This window comes from Caretta caretta, chromosome 2 (genome assembly GCF_965140235.1).
Source record: "Caretta caretta isolate rCarCar2 chromosome 2, rCarCar1.hap1, whole genome shotgun sequence".
In the NCBI taxonomy this organism is placed as follows: Eukaryota; Metazoa; Chordata; order Testudines; family Cheloniidae; genus Caretta; species Caretta caretta.
In genome coordinates this window covers 205,701,094-205,715,477 of record NC_134207.1, presented here as the reverse complement: position 1 = coordinate 205,715,477, position 14,384 = coordinate 205,701,094, and the positions used below count along the sequence as shown (strand labels likewise).

The following is a 14,384-nucleotide window of genomic DNA, read 5'->3' as shown; positions in this document are numbered from 1 at the left end:
TCTTAACCCTTTACAGGTGAGAGGATTTTTCCTCTGGCCAGGAGGGATTTTAAAGGGGTTTACCCTTCCCTTTACATTTATGACAGGGTCCAAGGACCTTTGAAGGAAAATGTAGTTTTAGTGTAAGTGTAATTCAGCACTGAATGTGCATAGTTTAGACTTGTGGATGGTAATACCAGTTCTGATCTCTTTCCCTATAAGTAATTATTTATAGCCCATCTAAAATGTGCTGTGCCCTTTAAACAACAAAGAAAAAACATGGTCCTTGACTTGAAGAGTCCAAATTTAGACATAACAGGTGGTTTGGGAAGAGCAAGGGATGGGAGGAAAGAACAGAAAAATATAAGTTGTGCTATATTATTGTGTGCTAAATGAATTACATTTTTACAGATTAGTACAGAAAAGCTTTTGGTATTGACATCATAACAGCTGCTATGTGGCAATTTATCTTATTGCAGAGTTGTGGACAATTTTGGTAATACAGAAAGAAAAAGGTATCATAAAATCAATTAGGTTCCTTTAAGTTAATAGCACTGATGCTCCTCTGTTTTACACTTTGTCCTTGACTCCACTTGCTATGAGTTAACACTTCTTCCTTAAGTGCTTTGAATGTTTCTAAAACTTTTAAATACAAATCCAGGCATCCTGGGAAAATAGAAAATAAGTGTAGCTTGCCAGAGTTGCTTTAATAGGGGGAAAAAAAACATCAATAGGTATCTGTTGGAGAATATTTTAAATTTGTGACTTTCCATATAACAAAGTGTATTTTTATTCCCTTCCAAAAATTTTCTTCAGTTGCATTTTTTATAGACATATGTTTATTTTTGAAGTGCCACAGTCTTTGGAGACAACTAATTTTGTGATTCATGAACTAATACACTTTTGTTACAGTGATCTTCAAGAAAAGATATAAATAAAATGTATGTTTGTGTGGCATTTGATGCAGCTAGAGTGCCAGTTTAAGGATGCTTGCTATACTACACTGTAAAAACATTGAATAAATAGCACTTCCATTTAGTATACTAGTGACCTTGCTGTTAAATAAAGACAAGTAATGGATGCAACATTCGGATTTGCCATATCTGTTTGATGCAGCTGCTGTCTTCTTGAAAGCATCTGTTTTCAGTGTAGCATTTTTCGCATTCCGTGTACAGCAATTAAATAGAGCTGTCCAAACAATGTTTTATAATACTAATGCTACTGTGCCAAGTATGTGTGGATAAACAAGAGATTGGGGCAGAGTAAACGTTCTGTTAGGGGTATGGATGCTGTGTTAAATTAAATACTGATGTATGTGTTCAGACTACTCAGCTATATCAAAAAAGGCTGTTTATTTTAAACGCTAAGCATATAATCTTCTCTTGATGAGTACATGTAGGTCCTGTTAGTGCTAATGAGAGTTATGCGCATGCATTAGACAGAAGAACCGATTCCTTCAAGATTAATGCCGTAGGTTTGTACAGAACATCTAGAATCAACACAAGCTGTTTTCTCCTGCAGTGAAAAAATAATCTGAAGCATGTTTACAGTACATTCCCTCTTAAGAAAGACTGTCACCAGCACCTTAGGAGCAGTACACATAACATACACACTTTATCTATTTTAGGTACTTGTATGGCCCCCATTACCCCAGTATCCAAGCTCCTCACTATGTTTCATGTATTTATCCTCACAACACCCCTATGAGGTAGGGAAGTAATACTGTCATTACAGATGGGTACTGAAACATGGAGAAAATAAGTGTCTTGCCCAAGGTCATATAGTGAGTCTGGGTGGAGCAGGGAATTAAACCTGGCCTCCCAAGTCCCAGGCTGCCACCCTAACCACTGGCCTATCCTTCCTCTCTCTTGTGGATGGGCATACTGGGTATGGCATATTCCCTTGCACTGGGGCTGGTTGAAAAAGGCAAAGAGAAGAGCAAGCGTGTCACTTTCAGCTGCAGGCAGAGAGAGAATGCCATGAGTCCTGAGCAGTTCTCAAAGTGAAGAAAAATGTGGACATTGTGGTACTGAAAATAAGGGTGGAGAGAGGAAGCTATACACACACACACACAGAGGTGTCCATATAATCTGACACGGGTGTGGCCAGTTTCTGAGAAAAGGAAGGGGTGTTTCTGATGCACAAGAACTAGCCCTTTTCTCCAACTCTTCAGTGGGATGGAAGGAAAAGAGGTGTTTAGAGGCATAACAAATGCTGACTTTTGGAAAAGGTCAAGTCAGTGCATAATGGAAAAATGTCTGCAAATAGTCATTTGAACTTGAAAACTAACTTTGATTCAGCTATGTTTGAAATTCGTTCATTTTCCTTTTCGGCAGGCATTTCAGTGGTCAAGCTTTACTAGCATCAACTGAGTGTTAAGCTAAAATGATTGAAAGGGAGTTTTGAATTATTCTGCTGCAATATATGAAATTCAAAATTCATGTAAGTTTGGTTACATAAGTCACATAATCATTTAACAGAAACAGTACCACATGACTTGCATAGCTAAATGCCATGGCAGGACTATTTAAATTGAGATATTTACCTGAAACTGTTCACATGCTGTTTGGATAGGAAAATAAATTTAGAAGACAACAGAAAATTTCAAAGCAACAAGAGGATTCTGTGATCTGTTTATCGTTGTGGCCCACATAATCATGTGATTGATTCAAAAGAGCAGGGTTCTTTTCCAAACTGGTGTTGATCTGCTTGGTAACCTTGAGCAAGTCACTTCACCTCTGTGTGTCTCAGTTTCCCCACTTGTAAAATACAGTTATCTCCTTTGTAAATGGCTTTGAGATCTGTATGTAAAAAGTGCTATATAAAAGCTAGCTATTAGAGTGTTATTGTCAACATTTAACGAACAGGCAGAATTCAGCAGTTCCATTATTCGTCCCTGAATTTTTGCACTCAGCATTAGAAATCCTACATGGGATGATATACTGTAGATTTTGGTGTTGTATTTGCCAGTCTACATTGAAGCTATAAACAGCCAACACTTGAAAAATAGTGGAGGAAATACTACTCTCATTGATATACTGGAGAATTGGTGGTTATATGTTTGTTTCAAATGCTGTCTGCAGATTATTTCTTGTGAGGATGGAAGGAATAACCCTTAATCAGTATTAAGGAGGCCAAGTCTTGCCGAAGTAAAATTATGCTATTTTAACAAGAGATTTCTTGCTTCTCTTCTAGATGGTGACAAGGCTGATATCTCTGCAAGTTTATATCCAGACATAAACATTATTGCTGGAGCACTGAAGCTATATTTCAGAGACTTGCCGATTCCTGTAATCACCTATGAGACCTACTCCAAGTTTATAGAGGCAGCAAGTAAGAATTGCATAACAATTCATATAATTTTAATTACATTTTCTCCTAAAAAAATGTTTTTATAAAAAATATCAACCTTTCCAACAAAGTGGAAGGAAATACATTGCTTTGTTCATTGCTCTTTCATCGTTTTCCTCTTTTAAATGGAATGTTTACATCAGTGTTGATATAAAGCTGTTCCCCCTGCAGCTATGTATGGCTGTGTAAATCAGTGTAGCTTCTCTGGAGTCAAGGGAGTTACAGCTTACACCAGCTGAGGATCTGAGCCAATCTGTTTGCTGTAATGGGAGCTGTTTATGCGGTTGTCTTAAAAAATACAGTTCTGCTTTAAGGGATTAAACCTGCTTTAAGGCATTGGGAGATCCCTAGGGACAGGAAAGGAAGCATCTTTTCTCTATTCTACGAGCTACAGAGTAGTAACGGAGCTGTTCCTCAGCTACTATTCTATTCACAGGGCAGAGGAGCTGCGATAGTGCTTGTTCCTTTACACAGCCAAGACGAGAATAGTCAATGAATCCATCACATACTGCTTTTTGTACCCCAGGCCCAAATTGCCATTGTGAGGGAGCATGCAGTGAGCCCCTATGAAGCTGGACTTTATGGGAAGCAGAGGATGCACATCCCCTATATTAGTTCTCATGTTCTCTGCTCCCCTTGTGCAACAGAACAGCACTGGCTCCAAAGCAAATCTGGCAGAGGAAGAAGCAGGATTTGCCCCCAAGTTTCTTTAATACTACTTTGTTACACATGATGATGTTCTGTTATAAAAACTTGCTGAAATGGAATTCCACTGGGACTAGGTGAGTGCACAACTCTGAAAAGATTCCAGAATAAATCCATTCAAGATTTCAAGTAAGGAATCATGCATTTTTTTAAATAACTGAGTCCCATTGATTTTAAAACTATACTTTAGAGCAAAGAACAGAAGAATGGACATACTGGGTCAGACCAAAGTCCATCTAGCCCAATATCCTGTCTTCTGACAGTGGCCAATGCCAGGTGCTTCAGAGGGAATGCACAGAACAGGTAACCACCAAGTGATCCATCCCCTGTCGCCTATTCCCAGCATCTAGCAAACAGAGGCTAGGGACACCATCCCTGCCCATCCTGGCTAATAGCCATTGATGGACCTATCCTCCGTGAAGTTATCTAGTTCTTTTTTGAACCCTGATATAGTCTTGGCCTTCACAACATCATCTGGCAAGGAGTTCCACAGGTTGACTGTGCGTTGCATGAAGAAATACTTCCTTTTGTTTGTTTTAAATGTGCTGCCTATTAATTTCATTTGGTGACCCCTAGTTCTTGTGTTATGAGCAGGAATAAATAACACTTCCCTATTTACTTTCTCCAAACGAGTTATGATTTTAAAGAGCTCTATCATATCCCCCATTAGTCATCTCTTTTCCAAGATGGAAAATCCCAGTCTTATTAATCTCTCCTCATATGGCAGCTGTTCCATACCCATAATCATTTTTGTTGCCCTTTTCTGAATCTTTTCCAATTCCAATATATCTTTTTTGAGAAGCGGGGACCACGTTTCAACTCAGCATTCAAGATGTGGGCATATCATGGATTTATATAGAGACAATATGATACTTTCTGTCCTATCTATTCCTTTCCTGATGATTCCCAACATTCTGTTAGCTTTTTTGACTGCCGCTGCACATTGGGTGGCTATTTTCAGAGAATTATCCATAATGACTCCAAGATCTTTCTTGAGTAGTAACAGCTAATTTAGACCCCATCAGTTTGTATGTAACATTGGGATTATGTTTTCCAGTGTGCATTATTTTGAATTTATTAACATTGAATTTCATCTGCCATTTTATTGTCCAATCACCCAGTTTACTGAGATCCCTTTGTAACTCTTCGCAGTCTGCTTTGGACTTAACTATCTTGAGTAGTTTTGGATCATCTGCAAATTTTGCCACCTCACGTTTACCCCTTTTTCCAGATCATTTGTGAATATGTTGAACAGTATTGGTCCCAGTACAGACCCCTGGGGGACATCTCTATTTATTTATTTCCATTCTGAAAACTGACCGTTTATTCCTACACTTTGTTTCCTGTCCTTTAACCAGTTACTAATCAATGAAAGGGCCTTCCCTCTTATCCCATGACAGCTTACTTTGCTTAAGAGCCTTTGTTGAGGGAACTTGTCAAAGTCTTTCTGAAAATCTAAGTACACTATACCCACTGGATCATCCTTGTCCACATGCTTGTTGACCCCCTCAAAGAATTCTAATAGATTGGTGAGGCATGATTTCCCTTTACAAAAACCATGTTGAATCTCCCCCAACAAATCATGTTCATCTATGCATCTGATCATTCGGTTCTTTACTATAGTTTCAACCAGTTTTCCCAGTACTGAAGTTAGGCTTACCGGCCTCTAATTTCAGGGATCACTTATGGAGCCTTTTTTAAAAGTTGGTGCCACAGTAGCTATCCTCCAGTCATCTGGTACAAAAGGTGATTTAAATGATAGGTTAGTAGATCTGCAATTTCACATTTGAGTTCCTTAGGCACTGTGGACTCCAGGGCTGGAGCACCCCTGGGAAAAAAATGATGGGTGCTCAACACCTACCAGCAGCTCCCATATCAGCACCTCCCCCCCCCTCCCAGCCCTTCCCACCTGCCATGGATCAGCTGTTCCACAGTGTGCAAGAGGGGCTGGGGGGGGAGGGGAGAGGAGTAAGGGTGCAACCCGCTCAGGGGAGGGGGTGGAATAGGGCGGGAAGAGGCAGGGTGAGGGTGGGGCCTTGGGGGAAAGGATAGAGTGAGGGCGGGGCTTGGGGCAGGGCTCGGGGGCAGCACCCTCTGGCACATTAGAAAGTCAGCACCTATGCCTGGGTGAATACCATCTGGTCCTGGTGTCTTATTACTGTTTAGCTTATCAATTTGTTCCAAAACCTCCTCTAATGACACCTCAATCTGGGACAGTGCCTCAGATTTGTCACCAAAAAAGAATGGATCAGATCTGAGAATCTCCCTCACATCCTCATCCATGAAGACCGATGCAAAGAATTCATTTAGTTTCTTCGCAATGACCTTATCGTCTTTGAGTGCTCCTTTAGCATCTCAATCATCCAGTGGCCCCACTGGTTGTTTAGCAGGCTTCCTGCTTCTGATGTACTTTTTTTGCTTTTACTTTTTGAGTCTTTGGCTATTCTTTACATTCTTTTTTGACCTTTCTAATTATATTTTTACACATCACTTGCCAGAATTTATGCTCTTTTCTATTTTCCTCAATAGGATTTAACTTACACTTTTTAAAGGATGCCTTTTTGAAGCATGGATAAGCAAAAAGTATAATATTCTAAACTATTCCCCTTTCCCTTCCTCCTCGCCACACACTCTTAATAATATCACAGTCCTCTCACTTACGCTCCTCTCTCTTTCTTTCCACATCATATGAAATTCTTCAAGCTTGTCACTAATCTTATAAATAACATGCTAAAATCAATTTACCAGCATCAATTTACCAACCTTTTAAAAAGCATGACAAAGATTTGTAGCCTTCTAAGGTTCAATCTGTTTGTGTTCCTAAATTTTGATGAAAAATTATGTAGCAAATATAACTTTGCCTTGGCTTGGAATATATAATGCCATATTCTTCTTATAGAATTCCTGTCTAGATAGTTGGACATTGCCAAATATTTTAAATTACCATCACAATTCCCACGTCACCATTATCTACAATACAATACATGATTTTGTGATGTTGTTTGATTTTAGTTTCATTAGCAAATTTTTAGTACCATCCAATATATTTGACCGCTGCCTCAAAGGATATATTTAACTTAAATTCCCATTGTAAGGAACTCATGCAACCTGTGTAGAGCTTGGATGTGAATTAGTATAGCTTACCCCTATTGGTCATTGCATATCAGAGGCCACCCAGGCTGCCTATATAAGAACTCAGTGAGTGCCCATCAGCATCTGCTCAGTGCAACGGCTGCCTGGCTCCTCACCTTCTAGGTGTAGTGCTGTGTTCTTGACATAAAGTCTGATGCTGCTTCAGCTGAACCCAAATCTGTTGTGTTATCTTGTTCCATGACACCCATCTTTCTTTGATGGATAGTCCAGATATCACATAAAATCAGAGGTGAGATGAAGGGTAGATGCAAGTCAGAATATTAAAAATACTGTAAGAGAAGGTTCAGGTGCTGTAGGCAGACACGCAGGCATAAAAGTAATTACACAAAGTCTCAGTTGTTGATTGCTTCACAGGTTAAAACCATTTTATTAGCTACCTTGGCATCCTTGCAAAAACACTCCATATATAAATGTAATAATTATCTTCAGCTGCACATTCAAGAACTGGACTATACCATTTGTCCTTGTAAATGATTCCGTAACATTATTGCAGCTTCTTGCATTATTGCTATTTATATGTGTAAAACTACTGACATTAATTCTATTGTGTTTTACAGAAATCTCTAATCCTGATGAACGATTAGAAGCTGTCCATGAAGTACTGATGCTACTTCCTGCTGCGCACTATGAGACACTTAGATATCTAATGATTCATCTCAAAAAGTAAGTTAGTTTGCATGCAGAATAACCTTTGAACAGTTTACCTCTTTCTACTTTGAGATATAATAGAAAGCAATTATAAGCCTCCATCACAGCCCAAAGGTTAAAACTACACTGCTACAAATAAGATGAGAATAAACAAGGAAGAAGAGTAACTTTGCACTTAGAGCATAGTGCCTTCCATCAGCAAATCTCACTATATGTTAGAAATGTTAATTTAGTTTTGTAATATGACCACACACAGTCACAAAAGAACAAAATACAATAATTTTACTATGTGAGACAATAAATAATTAGGTTATACTTTGCATTACAACTGTAGTTACAGATGTAGTTAATGACAGTTCTTTGCGTATGTGTCAGGGTGGACCCCATTGTAGGGGATCCATGCAAGACTGGAATTTCTCTGAATAGCGGTGTCCATCAGAGCCACACAGGGTCTCCTTGGGCTTCCATAAAAGTGCATTAAGGGTAAATCTCCCTCATTTTCCTCTTTCCACCAATGGGAGTGAGATGGAACCTGGCAAGTATCTGATCCACTAATTCTTATTTTTGCCTAAGCCGTCTGAAAATCCTCTTTAGAACTCTTCTGATGACCTTGATTTTTGACTGCTGTGATCACTTCGACCCAACTGGACTTGGTATTGACTGACAGCTAAACCCCCTGTACAAATCCCTCTGTAGAGGGATCTTAACATGGTGGACTCAAAACCTGTGGGCTTCACATATTGTCCATCCTGTGACGGCCTAATTCTCTTAAAAGATGGCCATGGAAGGTGCCTCAGCTGTCTAGGAAATCACACATTCTCAGCAGATGCTCAGGATGCATGTCATTCTCTGCTAGGACATGTGAGACACAAGGCTGAAGCTCCATCTTCTGGAACAATCCATGAAGGTCTCCTCTGACTCTAAGGTGATGAGCTCTAAGATCCTGCTAGTGGACCACCCTCCCTATCACTCTCCCTATCAGTATCTCTGGCCAGACCCCTACACTGGAGTACCAGGAGGAACCAGATCCAGGGACAGAGCAACACCAGTGCCCTATATCACCACCAAAGGCCCTCATCTTCATCTCCTGACAAAGCAGTATCCTCAGCACTGCTACCAGCATCTCATGACTGTAAACATTCCAAAATCTCCATGTGAAGACTGTTGAAACTCTGGCGATAGAGATGGTAGTGATCATCAGAGAAATCCCACAAGCTATTTGACATCCTGTCAGCTTCTGGTCCAGCCAGGGTTGTCTTCCCCATAAACAGAGGACTGCTTGACCCACTTAAGGGATTATGGCAGATACCGTCTATGATAGCATCCATTGTGAAGCATGTCAAGAAGAGAAACCAAATATCTCCAATGGGATTTGAGTACTTCTATACTCACCCAGCCTGGGCTCTTTAGTTGTGTTGGAGGTACAAGAGAAATCTAAGCTGAGCAGGAGTACCCCCAAGGATACCCAAATGGCTCACCGTATTTGGGAGAAAGTCATACTCCTTTGCTTCTTTACAGCTACGTGTAGCCAACTGCCAGGGATTTCTGACCCAGTATGACTTCCTAACATTGGGCAGGGTGTCACTCTTCCTTGAAAAGGTCCCACACAAGAGCAGGGAGGAGCTAAGAGACATAATTAAGGAAGGTCAGTTAGCACCTATGATGGATGCTTCGAACACCTCAGCAAGGTCTTTGGCCATTTCATTGACAATGCAGAGAGAATCATGGTTCCAAGCATTGGGTATTCCAAGAGAGGTACAGGACCCATAAATATATAGCAAGTGCACTTGCTAAAAGACTCAAAAGCCAGAGATTGTCCCTTACGGGTTCAGAAAATTCTCATCCAAAGCAGGAATTCAGCACCAGGAAGACTTACTCCTCCAAACAGAAAAGATGGTCTGGAACAATACAGACCCAGTAGAGGCACCAATACTGAAAATCCTCAATTATATGCAGCTCCTAAAACAGGCTAGACTAGCATTTGGTTCTCTCAAGGTCCATCTAGCAGCAATGTTGGCATGTCACATGCCAGTACAGTTGCACTCGATCTTCTCTCATCCAGTGGTATCAAAATTCCTTAAGGGTATCCTTCGTATTTACCCTACAGTTAGAAACCTGACCCTTGTGGGATTTCAACATTATTCTGCTATAATTCATGGAGTCGCCCTATGAACCATTGTTGGAGTCTCACTGCATCATCTTACCATCAAGATGGTATTTTTGGTGACCTTCACTTCTGCATGGAAAGTCAGTGAGCTCCAAGTCTTCGTGGCCAGACTGCCTTACAGATCTGTCCATGGGGACGTTGAGACCACAACCCAAGTTCCTTTCTAAGACGGTCTTGATGTTCACCTGAACAAGTCTGTTACCTTGGCTGTGTTCTTTTCAAAGCTGCACTTGATGCAGGGACAGAAGAAACTGCATGCCTTGAATGTATCCAGGGCTTTGCTATATTACCTTGGTAGAATCAAGCCTTTTGGGCTGCCTCTCTACCTGTTTGTGGCCATTTCCAGCCCATCTAAGGCCAAGTCATCTGTCACAGAGGATCTCCAAGTGGATCACACAGTTCATTTCCACCTGCTATCAGCTGCCTGGAAAGTCTCTCCTTCTGAACATTGAGGTGCACTCTACCAGGGCACAGGCTGGTAAGCATTATACCTTTGACATGGCGGTCAGGGCAGACACCATGTTCAGGAGGGCAGTGCTACAATCATTGTGTGACTGATATGGCTGGAACTCCTCACTTCAGCCGTTCTGAGAAGACACTGCTTGCCAGTCACCTACTGTGGGATCCACAGACACATACTTGAAGAAAGAATGGTTACTTACCCTCCAGTAACTGTTCTTTTCTAGATGTTGTAGTCTGTGTCGATCCCACAACACCTCCATCACCCCTTTTGAAGTCCTAGGCTAACAGGTTTTGAATTGTGAGGGAACTGAGGTGAGGATTGCAGCTGCCACACCCTTTATGCCCTTGAGGAACGAGTACGAGGAGGCACAGGGCTCATGTACGGTCCTGACAGACACTGCTATTCAAAGAAATTCCAGTCTCATGTGTCTGGGCACATGTGCACTGATGATGGGATCCACACTGACTACATCATCTCAAAGGACCACAATTACTGGAGGGTAAATAACCATTGTTTACATTGTAATTATCCTATGATTATTCTTTTTGATAAAATAATTACTACTAATTCCTTCTAACTGGAAGTTTAACCACGTGACTGAATCACATCAATGTCGTTCCTAACATATATTTTAAGAGTCCACATATGTCAACTACATTGTATTTATACTGGAGTTATCAGTTTTGTGGTAAATCTTCCATTTATATGAGTAAGTAGCATTTAAAAGTTTTCCATAAGCAAAACCACAGTGAAATTGCACTGTAATTGCTGTGTAACTACAGTGAGATTACAGTCACTAAAGTGTAACCAAGATTGTATGTTGCAACAATATCATTATCTAACAATGCTTGAAGCAAAACAATCCCATAACATAATGCTACTATATATTAGATTTTTCTAGTAAAGAAATTGCTACTTACTAATTTTATTTTTTCCTACTTTAGGGTTACCTTGAATGAAAAGGAGAATTTTATGAATTCTGAAAACCTGGGAATAGTGTTTGGACCTACTTTAATGAGACCTCCAGAGGACAGTACTCTTGCTACCCTGAATGACATGCGGTACCAGAAGCAAATTGTGCAAATTTTAATAGAAAATGAAGATGTTTTGTTCTAAACAATGAAGAAGTAACTTCATAGCCACCTGCTTTGAAATTATAAGTTTAAAGGAAAACCAACATTTCTTTATAGTTTAAAAAAAAAGGAAGAGAAAGTTCCTGGGCTGCACTTCATTTTGTGCAATATTGCAGATGAATGCCAAAATGTTTAATAAAGCCTATGTCTTATAGACATATGCCTCTTTTTTAGAAAAAAAAAAGTCAGAAAAAAATCCTTTTACCTTGTATCTTTTGCCTTGCCTCATATGTATATTTGTTTTGAGATGGTGCAAACACTTTTACTAAGGAACACAAAACATATTTTAATATGGCTAGAGAAGCAAAAAGGTACTACTTAATCAGTGTTACTTGTATACTGCTATACATTTCCCCACTCTGTAAGACATAATTATATGTGTCAATCGTGAAACAGAACCTATATTATCAAGATATTTTACTTTAATTAGCTGCTAGAATGGCATTTTATTTTAGCAAACAATAATTCAATGTGATGCATTTTTTCCATATATCCTCTCCTGCATTTTTGCTATGATATAATGAAAACATTTACCACTAGTGCAGTATTATCCTGACATACCTCTTTTATTGCAAATGTTTTGAAAGAAAGAGACTTCTTTTTTTAAAAAATGTGTATTCTCACTTTCTTTAGGTTTTTGTTTATATTTTAGGCATTATAAGTTTGTATAGTACATTTTTAGTCATTTGATATTTTCTTTTTCCCATCCAAAATGTGGTGTTGAAAGTTTTCAAAAGTCTGGTGGTAGTATCAGTTTCACAAGCCAGACGTTTCTTGGAGTACAGTCATGTGTAAGTTAAGTGATGCTGGGACACTGGATATTTTCTGGCTTTGTTAAAAAGTTAGCACTTTTGTTTTGCTTGATTATTTTTTTTGTAAAAAGCAATTTGTCATGTTTCTGTATTTATAAATGTACAGTAAATCTGCTGAAAATGTGAGTGTTTCTCTTGAACGTGTTTTCTGATGGTTTGTTTTTAAAAACAAGAATGTGTAAGAAGTATGGGAGTTGGTAAATTTAATTACTACCAATTTTTTTTTATTTTCCTCCCCTCACAAATGTTGACCTACATGGTTCATAATCTAACTGAAATATTTTCTAATGTTAAAATGATTTCTCAGCATGAGATTTTTCTAAAAACATAGACAGACAGCATACTTTACTACCAAACTGAATTTTCAGTACAAAAAGCTATAATCTCTCTTTGTCATTGTGTGGATCACATGCTTGGTAACTCAGTGATACAGTTTTCTGAACTATTTCAGGGAGCATAGCTTTCTATTCAAATTGAAAAATGTGTGTAACTATGATAATGAATGGGGGAAGGAATACTGTAAATTTGTTGTTCTTTAGAGAAATTTTTAAGGCCTAGGTAGATTAACCCAGATTGCACAGCAGATGCTAAATAGTTCTGATTTGCTGATGCTACTATAGATTTGCCTAAATTGTACAGGTTTATTTGTTGTAGGTTCTGTACTAAATACTGTCATAAAAATGATCTGGAAATGGTTTTATTTTGTGAAGTAAACTATGCTTTGTAATTTATGATAGTGTAAATGGAAGGAAAATCCTATTAAATGTGTTAAGAGTTCTGGCATCTGTTGTTTTGACCATATAGCAACCTGGGAAACAAACCAAACAGTTTCTATCAGTCCTCCCATCATTGCAGAAAAGTTCATTGCTGGTAAAACTCAGAACTTGTTTTACTGTCAACAGTTTTGAATTGGTAGTGGGATGTTAATACTTCTGCAACTTCTTTACTGAGCTCTGCCACCAAATTTCTATTCTTAGAAGGTCAAGTAAGCAGAGAACCAATATATCCCAATCAGCTATACCACAATGCCTATTCCATGACACCAAAGCAATTTTTTACTCTACTTGCTTGCATGCAAGAGTTTGAATATGACAATTTTCCTTCATTTCTTTTCAGTTGGGATTTTGTTGTTTAAGAGAGAGTTCTGTTTTACTGACAGGTTTCAGAGTAACAGCCGTGTTAGTCTGTATTCACAAAAAAGAAAAGGAGTACTTGTGGCACCTTAGAGACTAACCAATTTATTTGAGCATAAGCTTTCGTGAGCTACAGCTCACTTCATTGGATGCAGTGAGCTGTAGCTCACGAAAGCTTATGCTCAAATAAATTGGTTAGTCTCTAAGGTGCCACAAGTACTCCTTTTCTTTCTGATTTACTGATACTTTTGAGTTGGAGGAAAGGTGAGCGAAGGTCTGCAATCCTACCTTTGACTGCTTCACCTCTCCCTATGAAGCGTGAATTGGTGCCTTTGATATACCTTATGCCCTGAATGTTCAACTACTGTAGAAGGTAGTGCCTTTAGAAATATCCGTTTAAAAGCAACTTTGGCTGGAGAAGACCTCTAGTTGATACTATGAATGGTACTTTAAAAGAGAGAGGGAGGTGGAACCAGAGGGAGAGAGGAGTGCAATTATTTTCTACACACTCTTAATGCTAATCTGGAATTATGGTTGGTCTCTGCCTCAGCTGGCTGACAGGTAGCATCACCTATGGAATGTGAAACTCCAGCTCCCCTCCTGCCATGTCCCTGGTTCGAGTTCTAACTGAAGCAAACGAAAAGCAAGCAGAGCCTGCTCCTGTGAAACAGAATGTCTGCCTGCCAAAGAACAGGGCCAGGCAAACAAACTTCTGGAAAGCAGGAGTATGCACCAATGTGTAGAGTGAGCTGGGTCTGACTGGATTATACCAAGTCTCTTGGTCTCCCCTCACAGAATACAGCAGAGCCTGATGCTGTGATGGCTTTTTCCTCACCAGGC

General features: G+C 39.4%; 1 protein-coding gene across 4 annotated transcripts in view; it reads left to right on the top strand.

The window, feature by feature from the left end:
- The window catches only part of CHN2 (chimerin 2), a 196,861-nt gene extending 183,673 nt beyond the window's left edge, over positions 1 to 13,188 (top strand). For all 4 annotated transcript variants that reach the window (XM_075125764.1, XM_048838478.2, XM_048838477.2 and 1 more), the window contains 3 exons: positions 3,175 to 3,312; positions 7,746 to 7,851; positions 11,411 to 13,188. In XM_075125764.1, the coding sequence (XP_074981865.1) occupies positions 3,175 to 3,312; positions 7,746 to 7,851; positions 11,411 to 11,582 (416 nt within the window). In that variant the 3' untranslated portion in view covers positions 11,583 to 13,188. The remainder of the gene's footprint in view (positions 1 to 3,174; positions 3,313 to 7,745; positions 7,852 to 11,410) is intronic.
- Positions 13,189 to 14,384: the final 1,196 nt, after the last annotated feature.